General features: G+C 35.9%; 1 protein-coding gene across 1 annotated transcript in view; it reads right to left on the bottom strand.

Annotated features, from left to right (window-relative positions):
* The window catches only part of LOC111692026, a 66,012-nt gene extending 42,052 nt beyond the window's left edge, over positions 1 to 23,960 (bottom strand). Inside the window, exon 1 of the mRNA XM_023455707.1 lies at positions 23,837 to 23,960. Within this exon, the coding sequence (XP_023311475.1) occupies positions 23,837 to 23,882 (46 nt within the window). The 5' untranslated portion in view covers positions 23,883 to 23,960. The remainder of the gene's footprint in view (positions 1 to 23,836) is intronic.
* Between the last annotated feature and the right edge of the window lie 914 nt (positions 23,961 to 24,874).

Raw genomic sequence — 24,874 nt, 5'->3', positions numbered from 1 at the left:
TGGAAAAAACTTGCACTAAACGTATTTTATATTATCTTATCTTCTAGTTTTTTATTATACGTTTTAAATTCAAGCCATAGCAAAATTTAGTTCACATCTTTTATTTAAATATATTTCTTTTACCACATTTTCATACACATCATTTTGAAAACTTTCATATAGAGTGTTTTATTTTATTTGTACGAAAATGTATATACTAAGATACGATCTGATTGTTTCGAGTTATCTATTTACTGTTTGTATAAATTGATGTAGTAAATTTTGATTTACAATTTTAATATGTAAAATATTGTTATATTTGGAAAATTTTTAGAATTAAATATTTCTCAAATTTTCAAATAGTGAAGATTTTATTTTATCTTTTCTAGTATCAATTCATTCAATTTTTCAATATCCTAGTCAATATTTCATCGTACTAATCATAACATAGTTTAGAATAATTAACCAGAACAATAATTGTAAATATTAATTTTAAATCTGTACATTACATGCTAAATCACCGACAATCAGATTGAGTATTCTCCAACACTCATCCTTGTACATATCCTACTTGCTTATATCTTTTATTCTCTATTTTTCAAACTTACAACACCACGCAACATCACGGATCTTCTGACCAAGACAACACCGTATTGGATTCAGGGCATCTCACCTTAAGATCTCAGGGAGGAGGTTGTCATGGAATCTGTCACCCGATAACCATTGGCCATCTCTACCAGACAGACGACCATTACGTCAACACCCCCTTTGATTCTGGATATAACAACGTAATACCCATCCAATTTTTTACACGATCTTGTCAGAAGTGAAACCCACATCAGTTTTGTTGTTTTGTTTGTAAAAGTATGATCAGGTAGAGATATTTAACTCAAAGTTAATCTGTTGTGTAAATTATTGTCGGACATTTTAATCTTAATTGTAAATTGATAAAAGTTGCTCCTAGCGATTATTTGTAAAACTAGCCATTTACTAACCTTTTATTGTAGAAAAGTGATTTTAAGAACATATTGTTTAAATCTTGCCCTTCCTCCTAATTTAACTATCTACACATTTAAGACTTTGTACTACACCCCACGACCTTGTGATCTCACTGCACCCTACTGTAGCTTAGCTGGATGCATCTTTTAAGTGTATTTGAGGTTTTGTAACCAATTACCCTCAAAATTTATCAGTCCAGAAGGACAAATATTAAATAACGTTACACGATATATACAGGTATTTATTTATCATTACGTTTTTATGTACATTTTTTCTTAGCTCTACCACTACATACGTGGTATACCTGCTGTATGTCTCGATTTGCTGTAAGTACCCACTAAACATTGTATATTTCTTTCTAATTTTAAAGAAAATACCAGTACGTAAATCCCTTCACCTTTGTATTAGTACATTTACTTCGTTAATTACTACATTACATTCGTATTATTCCACAAACGTCAAAATTTGCGAATTATCGAAATAAGTTGGAGCTAAAGACTTCCAGGTCGTGGAATGTTGTTCTTTCTCTGTTTTATATCATTCAGAAAACAAGCTTCACATAAAGATGTTAGTGTAGCGGTGAAAATGGGATAACCAAAGATTTATTTCTTACATATTGCCGCAATTTAATTCTATGGATTTATCTTTTTAAAGAAGAAAAAATACATATTTCCAAAAACTTTTTTCTAGTGTCTAAAAAAATTGCGTTGAAGCTCGAACGGTCAGGAAGATTCTGTATATTAAAAAAATTTATTGATTGCAATATTCTTATGACAAATCATATCTTATTAACCAGATGTTTTGTACTGGATGTTTCATAAAGCTGACACAGGTGGACCAGAATTTTTTTCTCATTTCACTACCCACTTTCCTACATTATTTATTGAAATCTCTTGATGAAAATTTATATAGTTACTAACCAGACGCTTTCTTTGAAAATCCATAATTATCGGTCCAGAGGATTCTGTATATTTCAGAAATTTATTGATGGCAATATTTTTATGACAAATCATATCTTATTAACCAGATGTTTTGTACTGGATGTTTCATAAAGCTGACAAAATTTTCATTTCTCTTTCAACTTTATTTTTACTTACTGAAGGCTTTTAATGAAAAATTGTATATTTACTAGCAAGATACCTTTTTGGAAGTTTATACTAGATGTTCCAAAAAATAATCCACTTCAAAATTAGGACACAGTGAAACTTAACTTATTTTTTTCCCGTTTCTGAATGAAAAATTGTATATTTACTGTATGTTCTACAAGATTATCCACTTCAGAATTAGGAGAGTGAAACTTATTTTTTCCCATTTCTGACTTACCTACGTAATGAAGTCTTTGGATGAAAAATGTTATATTTACTAACTAGATATCCTTTTGGAAATTTATACGGGATGTGCAAAATGATCTACATCAGAATTGAACTCACAACAAAAAGGCGACAGACCAGATATTTTTTTACCCTTTTTACCTTTTTCTACTTTCTTTGGTAAAGTTCATTGATGAAAAATTTTGTATTTACCAACACGATGCTTTTTTGATAATTTTTATACCTAATGTTCCAACAAAATTGATCCAGGTCAGAGTTGCAGGTGTTCAAACGTATTCATATTCTTTTTATTTCATTTTACTTTATTTTTTTGAGGTCTTTTGATGAACAATTTTATAATATGTTTTTTGAAGCCTTACAATATACTGCATGTTCTATAAAATTGATCCAGGACAAACCCTGTGGATTATTCCTTATCATATTTATTTTTTCTACTTTATTTAGTCAAGCCTACTCATGGATATTTTTTTATTTACTAACCAGATGCCATTTTAAAATGTACACAGAATGTTTCACAAAATCGACCCACATTTGAATGGTGATAATAATGTGGTGGTGATGTAGATGATGTAAATGGCGATGTAGACGATGGTGATGTAGATGATGGTGGTGTAGATGATGGTGACGTAGATGATGGTGGCGTAGATGATGGCAACGTAGATGATGGTGATGTACATGATGGTGATGATGGTGATGTATATGATGGTGACGAAGATGATGCCGATGTAGATGATGGTGATGTAGATGATGGCGATGTAAATGATGTAGCTGCTGGCGATGTAGATGATGGTTATGGCTAGCTAGATATAGATGATGTAGATGATGGTGCTGTAGATAATGGCGATGTAGATGATGGCGATGTAGACGATGGTGATGTAGATTATGGTGATGGTGATGATAGCGATATGGATGATGGTGATGTAGAAGATAGCGATATAGATGATGACGATGTAGTTGATATTAATGTAGACGACGGTGCTGTAGATGATGGTGCTGCAATTATGGTGATGTAGATGATAGCGATGTAGATGATATCAATGTAGATGATGGTGATGTAGATGATGGTGCTGTAGATGATGGTGATGTAGATGATAGTGCTGGACATTATAGTGCTGAAGATTATGGTGATGTAGATGATGGCGATGTAGATGATGTAGCTGCTGGCGATGTAGATGATAGTTCTGTAGACCATGGTGATGTAGATGATGTAGATGTTGGTGCTGTAGATAATGGCGATGCAGATGATGGCGATGTAGATGATGGTGATGTAGATTATGGTGGTATAGATGATGGTGATGTAGATGTAGATGATGTAGATGATGGCGATATAGATGTAGGTTATGTTGATGTAGATGATAGTGCTATAAATTATGGTGATGTACATGATGACGCTGTAGATGATGGTCATGTAGATGATGGTAATGTAGATGAGTGCTGGAGATTATGGTGCTGTAGAAGATGGCGATGTAGCTGATGTAGATGCTGTCGATGTAGATGATAGTTATGCAGACCAGGGCGATGTAGATGTAGATGATGTAGATGATGGTGCTGTAGATAATGGCGATGTAGATGATGGCGATGTAGATGAAGGCGATGTAAATGATGATGCAGATTATGGTGCTGTAAATTATGGTGATGTAGATGATGACGCTGTAGATGATGGCGATGTAGATGATGGTGGTGTAGATGATGGCGATGTAGATTATGGTGATGTATATCATGGTGATGTAGATCATGGCGATATAGATGATGGTGATGTAGATGATGGTGATGTAGATGATAGCGATGTAGATTATGGTGATGTTGATGATGTAGATGATAGCGATGTAGATGATAGCAATGTAGATGATGACGATGTAGATGATGGTAATGTAGATGACGGTGATGTAGATTATACTGCAATTATGGTGATGTAGATGATGGCGATGTAGATGATGGTGTTGTAGATGGTGATGTAGATGATGGTGATGTAGATGACAGTGCTAAAGATTATAGTGCTAAAGATTATGGTGATGTAGATGATGATGATGTAGATGGTGGCGATGTGGATGATAGTGATGTAGATTATGGTGATACAGATGATGGTGCTGTAAATGATGGCGATGTAGATGATGGTAATGTGGATGATGGTGTTGATGATTTAAAAAACATTCGCGAAAGAGAGTGCTCCGCAAAGCGGAGCTCATGCGGCCCGAGGGCCGAAGGCCCGAGATGAACGTCAAGTCGGCGAAGCCGACTTGCCTACGTTTCTAGTATATATTAAAATCCGATAGCTCCGTCTGCGTCGCACGATCGCCCCGAAAAAGCGCCGATTTCCCGGACGGAAGGCTCTTTCCTCGGGCCGCGCAGCGGCCTCCGTGTCGACGTCGTATTTAGAACGCGATTCCTCGACGCCCTCCCGATGAATTTTAAGTTTTCCTCAGGCTCTGCGAGGGGCGGCGCGGCCCAATTTTTGTGTGAAACGCGCGAGTCCGACACGCCCTCCCGCTGAAATCAGACGGTCGCCGGTCGCCTCGAATTGCGCGCGGGTACGGCTTTTTTATTTTATTATTTCCCCTATTTTCTACGATATTTTATTTAAAACTATGCCGAAAATACTCATATTTATCGACTTATCGAGCCTATTTCACGCTTTTTCCGTAGAACTTTCCGCGAAATCAAATGCGGGATTCGAAATGCGGCCGTAAATACGTTAAAATGCACTCTAGGAAAGCCGAAAAATGTGAATTTTGCCCCACAAAATTCCTTCTCCGCGAGCCTCGAAACGGCGTGCTACTTGGCACAGATACTCAATTGTTGTCATACTTAATTTTGCCTTTTTTGGGGTGTCTGCCCGACGACAGACGACCATTTCGCAAGCCGTAAAGATTGAAGCTTTAAGACACGCCCACTTGGAGAAAATTCGAATGTCGTTAGAAATGTCAGATTAATTATGTCAAAATAATTTCATGCCAAACGCGAAAGACGTCTGTAGGGTCGCGTTATTTTACCTTACTAGGCCTTTTTTAACCTTGATATATTGCTACGCCACGACATATACAGGTATTTCTTATTATTAGGTTAGGTTGTTATTTACATTTTCGTAGCTCTACCGTCTGACATGCCTACGATTAGGATACCTGTTCCCCGAATTAACGTAAGTACTTGCCCTCTAAAACTGCATAATTTTAAATCAATCCATAGTACCTAAACCCTTGAACCTTTGAATTAGTATTATTACTCCCCAAACGTCAAAAGTCAAGAATCAGTAGAAATAAGTTGGAGTTAAAGACTCTTCCAAGTCATAAGATGTCGTTATTTATCTGTGTTATCTCATGGTAGATCTTTTGCGAGACGACCTTTTGTTAGAAAAATGCAAATTTAACATTATAAAAATTGTTGATTACTTCAGCTGTGAATGACAATTAAAATTATCAGTACAGACGGATTGTACATGAAGCAACGATAGCACAGTGGTAAAAACGTCCCGTTGTATTTAGTCCAAGCATTATAGAGAAATGCTTACAAAAATTATTACCTGGACAAAAAAAATATGACCGTATGGAAAATTAAATTTTAAATCGAGTTTCTTGTTCTTTAAACTCGATCCAAAATGGCGCACATGGTTTAAAAAAATCGCAAAGTTGCAAAAAACGGTTTTTCTAAAATAATTAAAAAAATATAGCACCGATCGAAAAATTTTAAATGAGAAAGCTGTAGGTTTTAAAAAGATCTATCGACTGATTTCATGTAAGTAACGATTGCTTTGTTACTTTTCGAGATTTATCGAAAAAACCGTTAAAAATCTTCTCTTTTCTCTTCTTCTATAACTCGTTTACATTTACGTTCCCATACTTGCTATTTACTACAAGCATAGCCCGCGGCAAGCCAAAAAAGTACATTTTTGAAAAATTTAAAAATATTAATTAATTTTCGATATACTGATTTTTTGAAAAAAAAGGCGCTCTCGAAAATTGGCTAGATCTTCTCAGCGGATAGCCCTACAGTAACGATTTTTGGTTTATTTTCTTCGTAAAGAGTTATATTATCACGCTGTTAGAAAATGTTGACGATTTTATTAATTTTCAGGATCAAAAAATGACTGAAAAAGTTGCACTTTTTTTGGGTGTTTTTTTCAAATAACTATTTAAATTTTTATTTTATGAAAATTACTTTTAAAGAAAGAAACTGCTGACATTTCTTCACGAATTAAAAAAAAATGTTTTTCTACGACCTTCTGGAGCCGAGATAACTTTTTATTTAAAGAAAATGTTGAAAACGCAATTAACATTTTACAGCGATGCGCTTGAGGGTGGGTTGTAGAAAGAACAGGTTAAACGAAGTTTACAAAAACTTGGGTTAACTTTTAAACTTAAATTATCAAATGGTGCGTTGTACAATACGTAATTAAGTGTCGGTTACCTAACCGCCGATTTTGCATAGTTGGCAGTACATTTTCGTTCATCCGAACCGCGGTATCCGTGCATCTGAACTACTAAAGAAGAAATATGACGCCTTTTTGAAAATAAACATTAATTTCTGACTTACTATTCCCAAATTTTAGTATTTATAATATAAACACAGTATTTAAATATGGACAAAGAAAAGAAAAAAGTTAAAACCCGTGCACCGAGAAGGAAGAGAGAATCTTGTTAAATTACGTCCAAAATATACCGTTTTTAGGTCTCCGATGTACTCATAGAAGAATGTTAATATTCAATTTTCTATGGATGAACTGTATACTTTCATTAAACTCCTCAATCCTCATCATCGGTGTAATAATACAAATCCATTAAGTAGGTACATATTAGTTTTCACTTTTGGAATTTATTATCATTTTTAGAACTACGAATGAACTTTATAAGTCAGTTTTTAGTTAGTGTAATAACCATAGAGATAAATGGAAATAACAAATAATCTTTCGTCCACGGAAAAATCAATAAAAAGTATGGTTATATTTGATAAACTTAGTTTAAACTGCGAAATATGGTCGGTAAACTAAAACTCTGGTTAAACGAGGAATTTATCTTAAACTATATTGGTACAACACTCTTTGCATATTAAACTCCATTTAATTCTTAACTCTTCTTTCTACAACCCGCCCTGATGGAGGTTAATATTGAATACTATATTTTCAAAAAAAATTGTAGGATATGTTTACTTGATTTTTAGTATTAGTAATTGAGTAATAAACTGAAGCGTGCAAGCGCTGAGTGCGTCAGCTGGACCGGCCGGAGAAGTAGGGAGAAGCGGCGCGCGGTCGACATGCAGTCTAAATGGCTCGCGCTTGCAAGATCTTTGATATCTCGGCTTCTGAACCACGTACAAAATTTCTTTTGTACTTAATCTGGGGTAGCTAAACAGTTAGTTTTTATTTAATTTACATTTTTTGCATATGTCGTCATTTTAATAATTAATAATATTACCTACAGTATTTTTCGTGTAATATTTTAATTTTTTTCTTCATTAATCATACTGACGTTGTACTTGTTGCTGGCTTTTTAACAATTACTTCATCATTTCAATAATTAATTAATTTTGGTGTAAAATAAGTTCAAAGAATTTAATTTATTTACAAAAATATTTAATAATTATACAACTATGTATAAAATATCTATAAAATTATTATAATGAAAACTAAAATTATTTATCGAATTAAATTCTTCTTTTCTTTGTCGGATTGTCTTTTGATTCATTTTCTTGTTCATCTTCCATATTTTCGTGAAGAAGTATAATAAAAGTAGAAAAAAATGTAAGTTAAATAAAAACTAAACATTTACCGGACTATTTTGGTTCTAAGGCGAAAATGACTATAATATTCGTGTTTAGCTACTCCAGATTAAGTACAAAAGAAATTTTGTACGTGGATCAGAAGCCGAGATATCAAAGATTTTGCATGCGCGAGCCATTTAGACTGCACGTCATCAGTTTTCATAGCGAGCGCGCGCCGCTTCCCCCTACTTCTCCGACCGGTCCAGCTGACGCACTCGGCGCTTGCACGCTTCAGTTTATTACTCAATTACAAATACTAAAAATCAAGTAAACATATCCTATTTTTTTTTTGAAAATATAAATATTCAACATTAACCTCCATCAAGCGCATCGCTGTAAAAAATGTTAATTGCGTCTTCAAAATTTTTTTTAAATAAAAAAATTATCGGCTCCAGAAGGTCGTAGAAAAACATTTTTTTTTAATTCGTGAAGAAATGTCAGCAGTTTCTTTCTTTAAAAGTAATTTTCATAAAATAAAAATTTAAATAGTTATTTGAAAAAAACACCCAAAAAAAGTGCAACTTTTTCAGTCATTTTTTGATCCTGAAAATTAATAAAATCGTCAACATTTTCTAACAGCGTGATAATATAACTCTTTACGAAGAAAATAAACCAAAAATCGTCACTGTAGGGCTATCCACTGAGAAGATCTAGCCAATTTTCGAGAGCGCCTTTTTTTCAAAAAATCAATATATCTCGAAAAATAATTAATATTTTTAAATTTTTCAAAAATGTACTTTTTTGGCTTGCCGTGGGCTATGCTTGCAGTAAATAGCAAGTATGGGAACGTAAATGTAAACGAGTTATAGAAGAAGAGAAAAGAGAAGATTTTTAACGGTTTTTTCGATATATCTCGAAAAGTAACAAGGCAATCGATACTTACAAAAAATCAGTCGATAGATCTTTTTAAAACCTACAACTTTCTCATTTAAAATTTTTCGATGCTATATTTTTTAGTTATTTTAGAAAAACCGTTTTTTGCAACTTTGCGATTTTTTAAACCATGTTTGCCATTTTGGATCGAGTTTAAAGAATAAGAAACTCGATTTAAAATTTAATTTTCTATACGGTCATATTTTTTTTGTACAGGTAATAATTTCTGCAAATTTAACATTAATCCGTGACAGAATGCCTGGCCTAAGGTCGGTGGTTCAATCTCAGACGAAGTTACCACAAGATTTTTTTTTATTTACTGCAGTAATTTAATTTTATATATGGATTCATCTTTTTAAACCTTTCTATAACAAAAAAATATAAAATTTCAAATAGGTTTCTATATACAGGGCGTCCAAAAAATTGCGTTGAAACTCGAACGGTCCAGAGGCTCCTATATATTATTTAAGTTTATTGATTGCAATATTTTTATGAACAATCTGATATCGTAGTAATCGTATGCTTTCTGCAAAGGTATGTACCGAATGTTTCATAAAAATGACACAGGTGAATTTTGATTTTACTTATCTCTTCACTTTTCCAATTTTTTTATTGAAATCTTTCCATGAAAAGTTATATAGTTACTAACTAAAGGTTTTTTTTTGAAAATCCATATACTGCATGTTCTACATAACTGGCCCAAGTCAAAATTATCGGTCTAGAGGCTTCTGTATATTTCAGAAATTTATTGTGGCAATATTTTTATGAAAAATCTCATATTGTAGAAATCAAGAGGCATTTTGCAAAATATACTAAGTGTTTCATAAAAATGACACAGGCGGACTAGGATTTTTTTCTCTAAATTTTCAAATGGATATTTCTATACACGGTGTCTTATTAACCAAATGTTTTTTGCAATTTATGTACAGAATGTTTCATAAAACTGACGCAATTTTTTCCCTTTTCACTTTTAACTTTGTTTTTATTTACTAAAATCTTTTAATGAAAAATTGTATATTTATTAATCGAATGTCTTTTTGAATCGTTATACTGGATGTTCCACAAAACTGATCCAATTATCCAACAGAACGAAACTTTCCTTAGGTATATTTTTTTTTATTTCTACAGTTTATACTTAAGTCTGCAATATTTTAAAGAAAAATCTTAAACCCTACTAACCAGATGTTTTTTGCAATTTATGTATTGGGTGTTTCAGAAAACCGACACAGGTGGACTAGGTTTTTCCTTTTTCATTTTATTCATTTTTTTTAATCTTCTGAAGCAAAGTTGTACATTTACTGACCAGTCATTTTTTTGAAAATCCATATACTAGATATTCCATAGAATTGACCGAAGTCCAATACTGATGCAGATAAAAATTACGAATAGAACGAAAATTTCCTTATTGTTTTTTCCATTTTCATATTTTGTACTGAAGTCTGCAATATTTATATAAAAAATTTTATACCCTACCAACCAGGTGTTTTTTGCAATTTATGTACAGGATGTTTCGTAAAACTTACACAGGTGGACTAGATTTTTCCTTATTCATTTTTTTAAATCCATATACTAGATGTTCTATAGAATCAAGGGCAGTTTTGTTTCTTTTCACTTTTAGCTTTGTCTTTATTTAATACAGTCTTTTAATGAAAATTTGTATATTTATTAACCAGATGTCTTATTTTTTACCATTTCTGCCTTACCTACGTAGGTCTGGATGAAAAATTTTATATTTACTAACAAGATGCCTTTTTTGGAAGTTTGGAAGAAACTTTTCTTATTCTTTTCGCGAGCGGGGCCTACTCTTTTTTGAAAAACATTCTCATCATACTTTTATATACACGGTGTTTAAAAATCAAAGTACAGGGTGTTTAAAAAAATGTTATATCTACTAACCAGCGAGGAAAGTACCGCGGAGCGGTGCTCGGGCCACACGCAGCGCGGCCCGAGGACCGGAGGCCCGAGAGAAAGGTCAAACTCCGCGCTAGCGGAGTTTGCCTGCCTTTCCAGTTTTATTTTTAAGATTTGAAATATTATGTTTGTAAAAAAATGGATAGATATTCAAGTCTTATCAGAAGAACGGTTTCCCATTCAACTGAGATTTTCGGTAAATCGATACACTATACCGATTTTCAACAAGTATACCTTTTTATGTAGAATTGTCCACGGAATCTAAAAATGAGTATCAAATGATTATTAGGTCATTGTTGGGGTAAAAAAATCCCGCTTTACTACCCATTCCTACGCCACTGACCTACAAAAATTTGTAAATTTTACAGTAAATTATGCAAATGTGCAAATGTTAACACCCACAAGTTTGAATCAATTTGTTATAAGCATACCAAAGATTTCGCAATTAATATGATTTTAACAACCGACCAATACAGCAACGTACAGTCAAAACGGTGAGACTTAGACCCTTTCTTTATAAGGCAATTCTGAATTATTTATTGGTTCTATTTGTGGTTAAAGTTTGATTCACTCGAACTGAAACACCCTGAATATGGGTTTCTGAAAACACTAGCATAAATTCAGGGCCTTATAGAATTTCAAAGAATATTATAATTTGTTCCTATGAACCATGGGCGTATCTTTTCCCATTTTCAAGATACAGGTCGTTGAAAATAATTATTTAGAATATCTTCCACAAAATTCGACCGAATGAACTGAAATTGTGTTATGTGGGGTTTCTGGGGATGCTAAATGCTCTGAAGTTATTAATTTTGGGCTATGTCGTACAGGGCGTTCAGTGCAGTACTCCGCGGGAACATTTTAGGTCCTAACTTTTTTGAGGTTAATCTTTTTGTCCTTTTGTCACTTGCTGTTGTGGCAAATTTTATTCTAAACAAAAAAGGTACTCTAAAATTTGCCCGTTTTCGAGAAGAACCAGGTATAGTACGCCAAAGTCAAGCAGCTAGTATCCCAAATTGTTAGTAGGCTTGTGTCAAATGTGTCAAATGAACGTGTTATGTCCATTATCAGAACAAGTATTTATTTTAAATCGTGTAATAAGAGAATTCTACTTGTTACGGTATGAATAACGGTAATAATTATTCAAACTCGGAATATATCGATGTATTGCTGACTTTAGGCGAATGTTCAGGGAACAGTTTTCCTGCTGTAAGGCGATATTCGGAAAAATTTCCTGGTCGCAGATTACCAAATAGAAATACATTTTTGGCCGTTGAAAGGCGACGCCAGGAGACAGGCCCATTTAAGCCAAAAAAAGTAAATTCGGGACGACCAAGAACTACAAGGACTGCTGAAAAAGAGGAACATATATTAGATATGGTATTTCAGGAGCCCTCAATAAGTACCAAAAAAAATTATCACAAACAGCAAATGTGACCGTGTGTGGTACTTGGGAAATTTTAAAAGAGCAACAGTTACACCCATATCATTATAATACAAAAGTGCAAGTGTTATTACCAAATTCTTGTCGATTGATGGAAGAAAGACAAAATGAAAATCCGAATTTTCTACGGTCTATCCTTTTTACGGACGAAGCGACTTTCACTCGAACAGGAGTGTTTAATACTCTTAATGAGCATCTGTAGGCAAAAGAAAATCCTAGGGCCATTTTCAACGTTCATTTAAAGTCAATGTTTGGGCTGCCACGATGGGGAATCAGTTAATAGGATATCACATTCTGGATGGTAATTTAAATGGCATCAAGTATTTAGATTTTTTAAGAAATATTCTGTTCGAAATTATTGAAGATGATATCATCTTACTATTAGTAAGAAACTAGCAACCCGCCCCGGCTTCGCACGGGCAAATATAAAATAGCCTATGTTACTTCGAGATGTAGCTTTCGGTAAAATTGGTTGAGTAGTTTTTGAGTTAAATCGTAACGAACAAAAAATCAATCATCTTTCATCTAATGCGACCCTAATATTAATTTTAAAATAATTCACGATATATCTGTAACCCAAAGACAACAAACGAACTCAAAACTAAAAATGCAAAACCTTTAAATATAAAACAATATAGGTAACTACCAACAATGTGAAAACAAAACGAATTAAATTAAAGTACCTATGTTCAGCACTATCAATTTTAATTAATAAGTAAGTAGTTAGGTATCTAACTACCTAAAGAAAACAAACATGAAACAAAAATGCGACTATGAAGTTTTAAATGATTCACAATAAAAAAAACAAACAAATTATTAAAACTCAATGAAATAAAAGTATGTTTGCAAGTATCTATGTATGTTCCGACTACCTATCGAACGCAATTATAACTTTCCAACAACACCCAGAAAGAAAACAGTCGTCAGTCGTCACCTCCATTCGCTCCAAGTCAGTTTATTAAAGGATCATGCGCGCGTTATCGTTCGGCTTATTAGCTAAACAGTAGGTAAGACGGTGCGGGGGGAGGGTCGGCGATCGCATCAAGCGAAGCGAGGCGCTTGAATTTTATTCTCGCGTCCGTAATTTTTTTGCGATTACTCCTAAGATATTCATTTAAATTATATGGTGTAAAAGAGTAAAATAATGTGCATAAAATGCTTAAAGCCTCTAACTTATTAAAAATGATGAGGATTAATATCGTATTTGTTGTGTAAATAGCTTTTACATTACCGCTTTATAATTGCCAATTTTTTTAAGTATTAAAATGGATATAGGTAGTATGTTATCTTTAACATATAGACATATGCCATCGCGGACTTTTCTGTAGGCATATATAAGATAGACAATTTCACCATACATTGATACACTACATAAACTTTCGGACCCCTTCGGCTCCGACGCGAGGCGCGGGGTCACGGGGCGCCCGCGCGGCCCTGTCGAATCACGGCGACACGAAATTAATTTCGTTGCGCATTATTTTGGTTTTGCTATATCTCCTAAGGTATTCATTTAATTTGCATGGTGTAAAGGGAAAAAATAATCTTCATGAAATGCTCAAGCCAACTAACGTATTTAAAATGATAAGGATTAATACCGTATTTGTGTAAATAGCTTTCCAATTACCGCTTTATAATTGTCCATTTTTTAAAGTATTAAAATGGATATAGTATGTTATCCTTAAGAGATAGACATATGCCATCGTGGACTTTTCTGTAGACCTATATAAGATACACAGTTCCACCATACATTATTTTGTTATATCTCAAAGGGTTTAGGCAGCGTTTTCGTTGAAAGCTCCCAGACGGCTTATTTTTTTCCGACACCTCCAACAAATATCGTTAATGTATACAAAAACTTAACAAGTTATATACTAAAACCTTCCTCGAGAACCACTCTATCCATTGGTGAAAACAGCATGAAAATCGGTGCAGTAGTTTTTGAGTTTATCGCGAACAGACAGACAGACGCGGCGGAGGACTTTGTTTTATAATATGTAGTGATAATTTCATGCATGATGACGCTCCACAACATTTTACTCGAGTATGCAGAGAATGGCTTCATGAAAATTTTTCTGAGCGATGTATTGATTAAGGTGCAGATGCTCCAAGTCACTGGCCTCCAGACCCCTTGATTATGTAGTTTAGAGCTATGTCAAAAAAAAAAGTATATAAAACAGAAATAAATTCAGCAGAACAATTCTGAGACAAAAGATTGTTAATGTTTTCAACCATCTAAAAGACGATTCAAAACCTTTGAAAAATACATTGTTTTCATTACAAGAAAGATTGTTTTTGTATTCGTGAAGATGGAGGACATTTTCAAACACTTATTCTGATTTTATTTTCCTTAAATTTTAATTTTCTGTTAGTAATAATTATTCTTGTTGTTTTACTTTTGTTCAATTGTATTCAGTATGTGTTAAACTTTTCCAGAAATAAACTATTAGGTACTTTTTATCATTACCATTAAAAGAATATCTTTGATTTTGAGTTTAATTAATGAAACTAATAGTAATAGTAACTAGGCGCCAAAGGCTAATTGAAATAAAAAACAACAATTTGGGAAACTGCTGCTTGACTTTGGCGCACTATGCCTGGTTTTTTCACGAAAACTGGCAAATTTTAGCACTTGGATACCAGCTCTAGGATTTCAAGAAGGATACTAATTCCCAAAACTGATACAAATATGTTCAAATAACTTTAACCATAATGATTTTGAATATCGAGATGATGGAAGTAAATATTTGAAACGAGAAGCTGTTCCATTACCAGTTCATTCTGTATTTCATCCTCTCGTACGTACAAAGTAGGTATCCATTGTTTTTATACTTTTTCCTTACAAAGAAAATAATTTAAAAACAGTATTCGTTATACAATCGACAAATGCTTATCTTGACTTGAATATTTATTATGGGTAAGTCATTTTAATTAAATATTTGTATTAAGTTCAGATACAATCATTAATAGTAACCCTCCAAAAAAACAACTAAAATCTATTTCGTCAGGTACAGAAGTGCCGTATTTCATCTGCACCTTTATTTTTCTAAAGTAGAGATAAAATGAAGAATGGCTTTACACTAGTAAGATGCCACCGAATATAAGACGCACAGTGAATACGGAGACACCAAAATATGAAAAAAAGACATTGTAATTAATAAAATACGGTATTATATATTTTTGTAACTAACTGGAAAAATTGAAATTAATACCTATAATTTTTCAGTGACATATTTTATAATCAATATAATGTAAAAATTATGCGAAATTATAAGAATTATACGAAAAATCTACCTTTTACAAGAATTTCAGTTCTACTGAACCCCAAACATAAATTATTTCATGCGCCTATAGTTAATTTAAAATATGTGGAGCATTCTTCGACATTATTATCCCCTCATTCACCATCAAGTATTGTTGTCAAGTAAACGTATTCTATTTTATATACAGTCGACAAAGTTAAAATAAATGCTAACATAAATACCAACAAAACAATCATTTTAAAATTCAATTAAAACTAGTATACATATAATTATCCTAAAGCAGGTCATATAAAGAATGATTAAAAATTAATATTGCGTATTATGACTAGAAAAACTCTCTTAATATGTGATATATTATCATGAAAAATATCCACAAGGTTCTGCATTCGAGAGTGATTTTCAACCATTGTATATCAAATTGATTCATCGACCATCTGGTCGAAGGATGATATTCCACTGGAAATATCGGAACATGTTTTGATGATGGTGCTTCTTTCTATGATACCCGAATTAATCGAAATTAGTTAAGTCAACACTTTACTGGATGATAGATTGGTCGAAATGGCCCAGTTATATTGTCCATCCGATCGACAGATTTCGTTCCGTGTGTTTTAGTTATGGGGTCGTTTGAAGCAGCTGATGTATTCCACTGCAGTTAATAAGCTTTAGAAACTACGGGAACGAATAACGAATACCGTTGGAATAATAGCAACAATCCGGCGATCTTAGTAAGAGTGAAAGAAAATTTGAATCTGTGTACAATAATTTATTATGCCCTGACAATAACTTTTGTTGTAATTTAATTTTAAAGTATCAATTTCCTAAAATAACAACGTCGAGTTCTTTTTAGTGTCATTTTTTACTTTTTTTATAACAAATTTTCTAATTTTTCGATAGTAACTAAATTAATTCCTCATCTTTTTGTTTGTTGTTTAATCAACTACTTGTTTCGATTTATGTTCCAGTGACGTGTAGCAAAAATTTATGTTCCAGTGACGTGTAGCAAAAATTTAAAATTTAAGAATATATTAGAAACTAAGAGGTTTGGAAAAAAATATTAGACAAAAGCTGTTGCTTTTTATGAGTTAAATATGTGTTTAAAATGTTGGCCCTTATTTCTTGGACACCCTGTACAGAAAAGCTTCAACGCGTGTAATACATTTTCAATAACGCTTTTTAATTTTTCCTAATAAAATGTATTCAAATAGATATTTAATGACAAAAACATATTTAGACGATTACAATAAGTACCAAAAATAAATAATTTGTTTATATTCCATTAAATTAACAATATCTTAGTTTAACAAAATGTAAAAAAATTAATTTAACGGGTATGTTGAAAATTTTTTATATTACACTGAGCGAAATCGAGAAATAAGAAAGTTTTGGTAATCTATCGCAATTTTTCTTAATAGTTCATATGCTAAGGTTAATACAGATTATTTTGTTAACACGATTTTACTCGGTAAGTACCTTAAATTAATATATTATTAGAACAAGACGACATCTTCTTACGATGAACAGGTACATTGCAACATGAAAGATGTTTTGTCCGCCTTTCATACAAATAACGTACCTATTATATTTTGTCAATAATATAATATTAACCAACAAAGCTTGACTGTGTGTTTCATGGATAAAAATATTATGAAAAAATTTGGAAGAAAAATACAGGGTTTTCTCAAAGTTGAGTAATTTATTTTAACAGCTGGTAGAAGTCATAAAAGGAAGTCAATTTACCAAAAATCGTTTACATAAAAGTGGTCAAATAAAGCAATTATTAACAATTATTTAAAAAAATTGAAATTTAAAAACCTTCTATTACAAACCTGATTTATTGTCATTTTCAACCACTCCGTTGTAAAAAAATTAATTGTTTGTTTACTACTGATACTAGGTATGTCTTTTTTTGTAGTTGCACGGTTTTGAGTATGCTTTTCGATTTGACAGTACTAAATAATTCAACTATGAACTAGTGTGGCCCTTCCTGGGAGCTGTATGACCTTGTCGTTGGTGGAGAGGCTTAAGTAGCTACAGTGAACCCGAGAGCTAAACCGGCGGGAGTTTCATAATCCTGGCAGGGTCACCCAAACCGGAAAGGTCGAGGGAGAGTAGTGAAAACTAAGAAACAGCTCAGCTACCCAAGCCAAGGTGGAAATGCATTGTGCCGAGGGCTGAATAGTGCGGGGGTGGGTAAAAATGTCCCCATCGTATTTAGCCTTCCGTCAGGTATGGGGCACTGCCTGGCGGTGACTTTTATTTCCTCCAGACTCGTGGGACCTTTATGGACCAAAAATCAAAAAAACGGGAACCCGAAAGGGGACCGTCTACATCTGCCGGGGAAGCAGTAATTGCTGACCGGGCGGAAAATAAAACAGCCACTGGGAAGCAAACACCAGTGACTGCTATCTCTAGGGGAGTCGACAGACTGAACCTGGAAGGTAGGAAACAATTGTCTGGTGCGCAAAAGCGCAAACTTAAAAAAACTGCGGAGGCAGAGGCGGGAAAAGGACAGGGGCCGGTGACGGAAACTGGCTCAAGTATTACTCTAACTCCGCAGGCAGCTGAACCGGGGCCAAGTGGACTCGGAAAGAAACGTGGACGGTCGGACGGTAGTGAGCCGATTTCCGACCGGCCTGTTTCCAAGAGGCCTAAGGCCACGGGACAGCGTGGCAAGACTTACGGGGAGGCGCTGTCGGGGATCCAAGCAGTGGTGGTCCCCCATGGATACCCGGAGGTCCGAATGGATGAGGACCAGATGGGACTTGTCCAGTCGGCGCTTCTGGGGGCCATTGATGGGATCGCGGGCGAGGGTACACGACCGCGCTTCCTGGAATGTCGTCGAAGGGGGGGACGCTAGCGATCACCGCCTTCAACGAGGAGAGCCTGCAATGGCTTAAGACGACCACGGCGAGCTTGGTGCCTTGGGAGGGGGCTAGACTCGGCGCTGTTGAGCCTAGGGACCTACCTAAGTTCGCTAAGTTCATCGTATGGATTCCGGGTCATCCTGATGAACCGGAAACCATCATGCGCCGTCTGGAAAACCAGAACGGGGAATTGAGGACGGGGGCCTGGAGGCTAATCAACCGCAAGGAAATGAGTATGAAGGTACTTCAGAAGAAGGGCTTCAGACCATTTCTGAACTTCACCAGGGTCCTTTTTAGGAACCTGGAGAAGGGCAGGGTAGATTTGGGACCTTCTGATGAAGATCAGGGGGGACCAAAATCTGTATTATCTGGTACAAAATACAAAAGAACATTCAGCACAGTAGAGCGGCATCTGCTGCTCTCTGTGCCAGTGTGGCGCGCGCAAATGCGGATTTGGCTTTGATCCAGGAGCCTTGGGTACATGGATACCTGATCAGAGGATTGCAGGTAAGTAATGGTGGCTTACTGTATTGTAGCCACCAAACTAGACCTAGGGCTTGTATTTATTACAAGAATAGCATTAACATTTTTCCTCTTCCAGGGTTCTGCACGGATGACCTGGTGGCGGCCGAAATGACTTACGTATCGGAGGGAACGCAGAGACAACTGGTGATTTGCTCAGCTTACCTCCCTTACGACAAGAAAGAATCTCCTCCAACCAGGGAACTGAGGGACCTGGTAACCTGGTGCGAGAAGGAGAAGAAACAACTCATCGTGGGATGTGATGCCAACTCACACCAGCGATGGGGAAGCAGCGATGTCAACGATCGAGGTGAGTCTTTACTAGATTTTCTTTTTAGTTATAATGTAGAGATTTTGAATGTCGGGAACGAGCCCACCTTTGTTATAAAAAATAGGAGTGAAGTCATCGATATAACAGTGGGATCGGGACCAGTATGTAATAATATTGCAAGGTGGCATGTGTCAAATGAGCCGTCAATGTCGAATCATAGACATATCCACTTTGAAATCATAATGGATTATAATCCGCAAGTAAGAACTTACAGAGACCCAAAAAGAACTGACTGGGACTCCTATAGAACGGAGTTACAGGCCTGTTACAGTTCCCATTACTAGGGAAATCTGTACAAAGCTAAGGAGCACATATGATCTTGAGAGGGCTGTGGATGAACTCCAAAACGCCGTCACAAGATCATATGAATACAGCTGTCCTATCAAAGTGAGATCCGACAAGCACTCCGTACCCTGGTGGAACAAGGAACTCACACAGTTAGGGGACAGACAAGGAAACTATTCAATAGAGCAAAGCGGACAGGAGAGTGGGAGGCTTATAGAGCAACCCTCACTGAGTATAATAAAGAAATTAGAAAATCGAAGAGAGACTCATGGAGGAAGTTCTGTGAGGATATTGACAGTGTCCCACAGTGTGCTAAACTCCAGAGACTTCTCTCTAAGAATAGAAATACGAAACTCGGGTCTCTTAAAGCACCGAGTGGGGAATATACTAAAACTGGAAGGGAGACATTGGAATTACTTCTAAATACTCACTTTCCAGGCTCCAGGTTATTAAATCATGGAGATGAATATGACTGGAATCACCAGCAGAGGGTAACGACCGGGTCTCGACAGAACTGGGAGGTTGCCAGTATGGTGGTGAGTCAGTCACGAATAAGATGGGCAATAAGTTCTTTTGACTCATTTAAATCACCAGGAGCTGATGGAATCCTACCTGTACTGTTACAGCAGGGGGTGGACTGTCTAGCTCCGGTTTTAATTCACGTCTTCAGAGCCAGCATTGCACTTGGTTATATACCGGTGGCATGGAGATCGACGAACGTGTCGTTTATTCCTAAACCAAGGCGTCCATCGTATGCCCAGGCAAAGGCGTATCGCCCGATAAGTTTAACATCTTTCCTCCTGAAAACGTTGGAGAGAATAGTCGATAGGCATATACGGGATGGGGTGTTGGGGGCAAATCCTCTACACAGGTACCAATACGCCTATCAGGCAGGCAGATCAGTCGACACAGCCCTCTAGGATAGGGAGGGCGATGGACGACAAAGATCTAGCTTTGGCAGCTTTTTTAGATATTGAAGGGGCACTTGATAATACACCTTTCGAATCTATTAATTCGGCAGTTCGCAACAAGGGCCTTGATGACACTTTATGTCGTTGGATAGATACCATGTTGAGAAACCGGACAGTAACAGCCCTTTCGGGAGAGACATCCAGGTGTAAGGTAGGCCGGGGCTGCCCCCAGGGAGGCGTACTGTCTCCCTTGTTATGGGGATTAGTGGTGGACGGCGCACTGGAGGGCCTTAATCGAAAGGGGTTTTATACACAAGGCTATGCGGATGACTTGGTCGTTCTCATAGTCGGGAAACATAATATTATCGTTTCAGAACTCATGAAAGAGGCTTTGAAATGGATAGATGACTGGTGTAAGGGGCAGGCACTGTCAGTAAACCCTGACAAAACGGTCGTAGTACCCTTCACCAGGAGAAGAAATTTAACTGGACTCTCTGAACCTATAATAGGGGAGAGGGGCATTACACTTTCCAGGGAAGTAAAATATCTAGGAGTGATACTGGATAATAAGCTTACCTGGAATGCGCACTTGGAAAAAGTGGTGAGTAAGGCGAAGCAGACACTGTGTGTATGCCGTCGCCTTATTGGGAGCACCTGGGGACTGAAACCAAAGATGTCATACTGGTTGTATACGTCGATAGTAAGACCTAGGATTCTTTACGGCGCTGTGGTATGGTGGCAAAAAACACAACAGACCACAGCGGGGGAAAAACAGAATAGAATTCAGAGATTGGCCTGTTTAGGTATAACGGGGGCGATGGCATCGACCCCGACAGCTGCACTAGAAGTCATGCTAAATCTACCACCGCTGCATATAGTGGTGGAAAGAGAAGCGCGGCTAGCAGCATATCGACTCTGGAATAACAATGACTGGAGGGGTGGTTCCCATTCCAGGATCATATATACATCTATGTCGGAACCAACTTTTGTGATGGTATCTGACAAGATGGTTCCAAGGTTTCACTTCCACAAGCCATTTGAGACTCGAATAGAGGATCAAAGCAAGTGGGAGGAAAGGTTTAATACCCTGGAAAGGTGGAGCCTAGTATGGTTTACAGATGGCTCCAAAATGACCAGAGGGACGGGTGCAGGAATGTATGGACTCAGACCCAGATGAAGTGCAAGCTACAGTCTGGGGGAGTTCCCTACCGTATTCCAAGCAGAAATCTTCGCGATAATGGCGTGTCTGGCAGAGAATGTACGTAGAGGTTATAGACGTAAACTCATATATATATTCTCTGATAGTCAAGCTGCAATTAAAGCTTTAGCCCCACACAAGGTAAGTTCAAAACTGGTGTGGGATTGTTTACAAATGCTGACTGAACTGGCCACCAACAATACAGTCAGACTGTGTTGGGTGCCAGGGCACAAAAGCATTTGTGGAAATGAGAAAGCGGATGAACTTGCTAGGAAGGGATCCGAGACACAGTTCATTGGCCCGGAGCCCTTCTGTGGCACATCTCTCAGTATGGTCAGACGGGCTCTGGGCAAATGGACTGAGACAGAACACAGGAAATAATGGACTTCAAGGCCAGGACATAGCCATTCTAAGGAGCTCATGGAGTATCCTTCGAAGGAAAGAGCGAATGAACTACTGAACTTGAACAGAATCCGGCTTAGGAGAGTGACAGGACTCTTAACGGGACACTGTCACTTTAGGAAACATCTACATAAGCTAAAGTTTGTAGACAGTCCGATCTGCCGAGGATGTGAATCGGCGGATAAAAATTCTCTGCAGATCTTGGGCGAGTGCCCGGGATTAGCACGTAGCAGAATGGCGCTCCTTGGGATACCCTATTTGGAACCCAAGGAACTGAGAGAAGTGTCAGCAAGGAAGCTTTTGGACTTTGTAAAAAGGACAAATCTACTTGCTGAATAGGACTAGTAGTGGGACGCACAATAGGCCTAATTAGGCCGCAGTGCAATGGGACTTATTAGGACCAACCACTAAAAGAAGAAGAAGTGTGGACATAATATTAACTTACGAGGAGTGTCAACAAAGAGCAGCCGCAGCATGTCGCTTGTATGCGGAAAGGTTTCCTTTACAAAATCATCCGGCTCCGTGGATGTTTGTAAATTTAGACTCCGTGACACAGGATATTTAAAGGAACAACGAGGAGGTCACGCTGGAAGACCTCCTCCACGCGAAATGATGGAGATCAAGGAAGAAATTTTAGAAATTGTCGAAAACGACCTAACGAGCACTAGGTCCATGTCAGTAAATAAACAATTTATCTTCCAGCGTAACCTCCTCGTTGCTCCTTTAAATGCCCTGTGTCGCGGAGTCATAACTAAATTTGCAAACATCCACGGAGCCGGATGATTTCGTAAAGGAAACCTTTCCTACAAGCGACATGCTGCGGCTGCATTTTGTTGACACACCCTGTAAGTTAATATTATGTCCACTAGTTCAATGTGTTCACAAACCTGTGCTATTTTTATTGCATAAAACACCCACAAATCAAAAATAATATCACGCACTATTGTACGAATTATTTAACACTGTCAAATCGAAAAGCGTACTCAAAACCGTGCAACTACAAAAAAAAGACATACTCACTACCACTATTAAACAAACAATTCATATTTTTACAACGGAATGGTTGAAAATGACAATAAATCAGGTTTGTATTACAGTTTTTAAATTTCAATTTTTTTAAATAATTATTAATAATTGTTTTATTTAACCACTTTTATATAAACGATTTTTTTATGAGTTAAAATAAATGACAACTTTGAGAACACCCTGTATATGCATATGTAGAAGTACCTATGTGTAGTGACAGTGCATGTTGTATTCATAAGTTATCAACTTTGGTTTATAATTTTTGTTTTATATTTGAAAAGTTAAAAGTAAAAAGAGAAGGATGGTGAGACTGTCTAATTATAGATATCTTGTTCTTACTTGTAACTTTTTAAATATGAGGGGAAAGTTTAAAGACAATGTTAATAATTGCACATAGTCATGGTAATGAAATCACCTATTTGTGTCTAAAAAGTTACTTATTTATAGTAAAATAGTATTTGCTGGTAAAAAATAACTTCTGTTAGGATAAAAATTGCGCTGTAGCTAACGTAATAAGAAGATAGTTCAATACGTAAGAAGTTAACAAAAAACTTTTTAACCTCTAATAGGCTCCTTTAGCAAAATATTTTTTATTATGACAGCATCGCAACCTTTCTCGAGTCTATTTAAAGCAGATATTTTGTTAGAGTTCCTTCAGTGTAGTATAAAATTTAAAATAAACAACTTTCCCTTTCAGATTTTTCTACATTTTCTTCGAAAAATATAATAAATTGATTTATACCTACCACATAATGTCCTAGCAAAAAATAGTAATGATACTGATTTACTCATATACGTTAAAATATTCCCTATAAAAGATAAAGCAATGCACCATAGCACTATATGTTTCCTTCCGTTTGTATCACTCAAGCTTCCCTAAAAAATATAAAAAGATTTTTTCTCTCAGGTAGATAGATTTGTTTATGCAGAATGTCATAACTTCAGGTTGGTTTTTCGTTCCAATATAGAGTAACTTTGAATGGGGGATCAAATTTATACGGAATGCTACCTTTTACATTTAAAAACACAAAGTTTTTTCTCGTATTCCATCGTGAATATGGATTTTTTTAAATCATTTTTTCCATATTTTCGTAACCTGCAGCTGAACAGGCTAATATAACCTCAAACAATCGCACAGTGGGCAGGAATGGAATCAATTCAAGCCTCGTGGAAATGAGATGGTATAGCAATAAATGTTTCTTATGACTTTAAAATCATATATTTTATGCTGAGTTTTCGTATCTCCGTACCCGATAAACCTCCTTAATGTGATTGAAGAAACATTTATTGCTATACAATTTAACCTGCCCCCTGGCTCGAATTGTTTCCATGTTTGCCCACTGTGCGCCAGTGCGAGCTACTGCATCTTTTTTATTACAGAAATTTAAAAGAAACCACAAATACACGGTACGGTTACTAAACACAGTAATAAATAACTTTATGAGATTATAGACTTACACTGGACAATGACCCTTCACTAAATAGAACTATAAAATAAAACTTAATTTCAGTAAAAACATATTTCAAGCAAAAGGTCGCTAAATTATCTTGTAAATAAATGAAATACAATGAAGCGGTTACGTATTCGGTCATTTTTGTTTCGCCATTTGTTTTTGCCCTTCTACCACCCCGTTAACATACCACAGGTGTAAAGTCTACTTGCATATTCCAATCGTGTAAACAATGATCAAGCACATGCGACTGCGAAACTATTCAACTGTTGGTCGAAATGGATCATCGCATCGTATAATAGTTTATCTTTATTACTGTTTTGTGTTGCTTGG

The sequence above is a fragment of the Anoplophora glabripennis genome, unplaced genomic scaffold, assembly GCF_000390285.2.
Source record: "Anoplophora glabripennis isolate ALB-LARVAE unplaced genomic scaffold, Agla_2.0 scaffold656, whole genome shotgun sequence".
NCBI classification, from domain to species: domain Eukaryota; kingdom Metazoa; phylum Arthropoda; class Insecta; order Coleoptera; family Cerambycidae; genus Anoplophora; species Anoplophora glabripennis.
The sequence above is the reverse complement of the archived record's forward strand: the minus strand, read 5'-3'. Positions and strand labels throughout refer to the sequence as shown.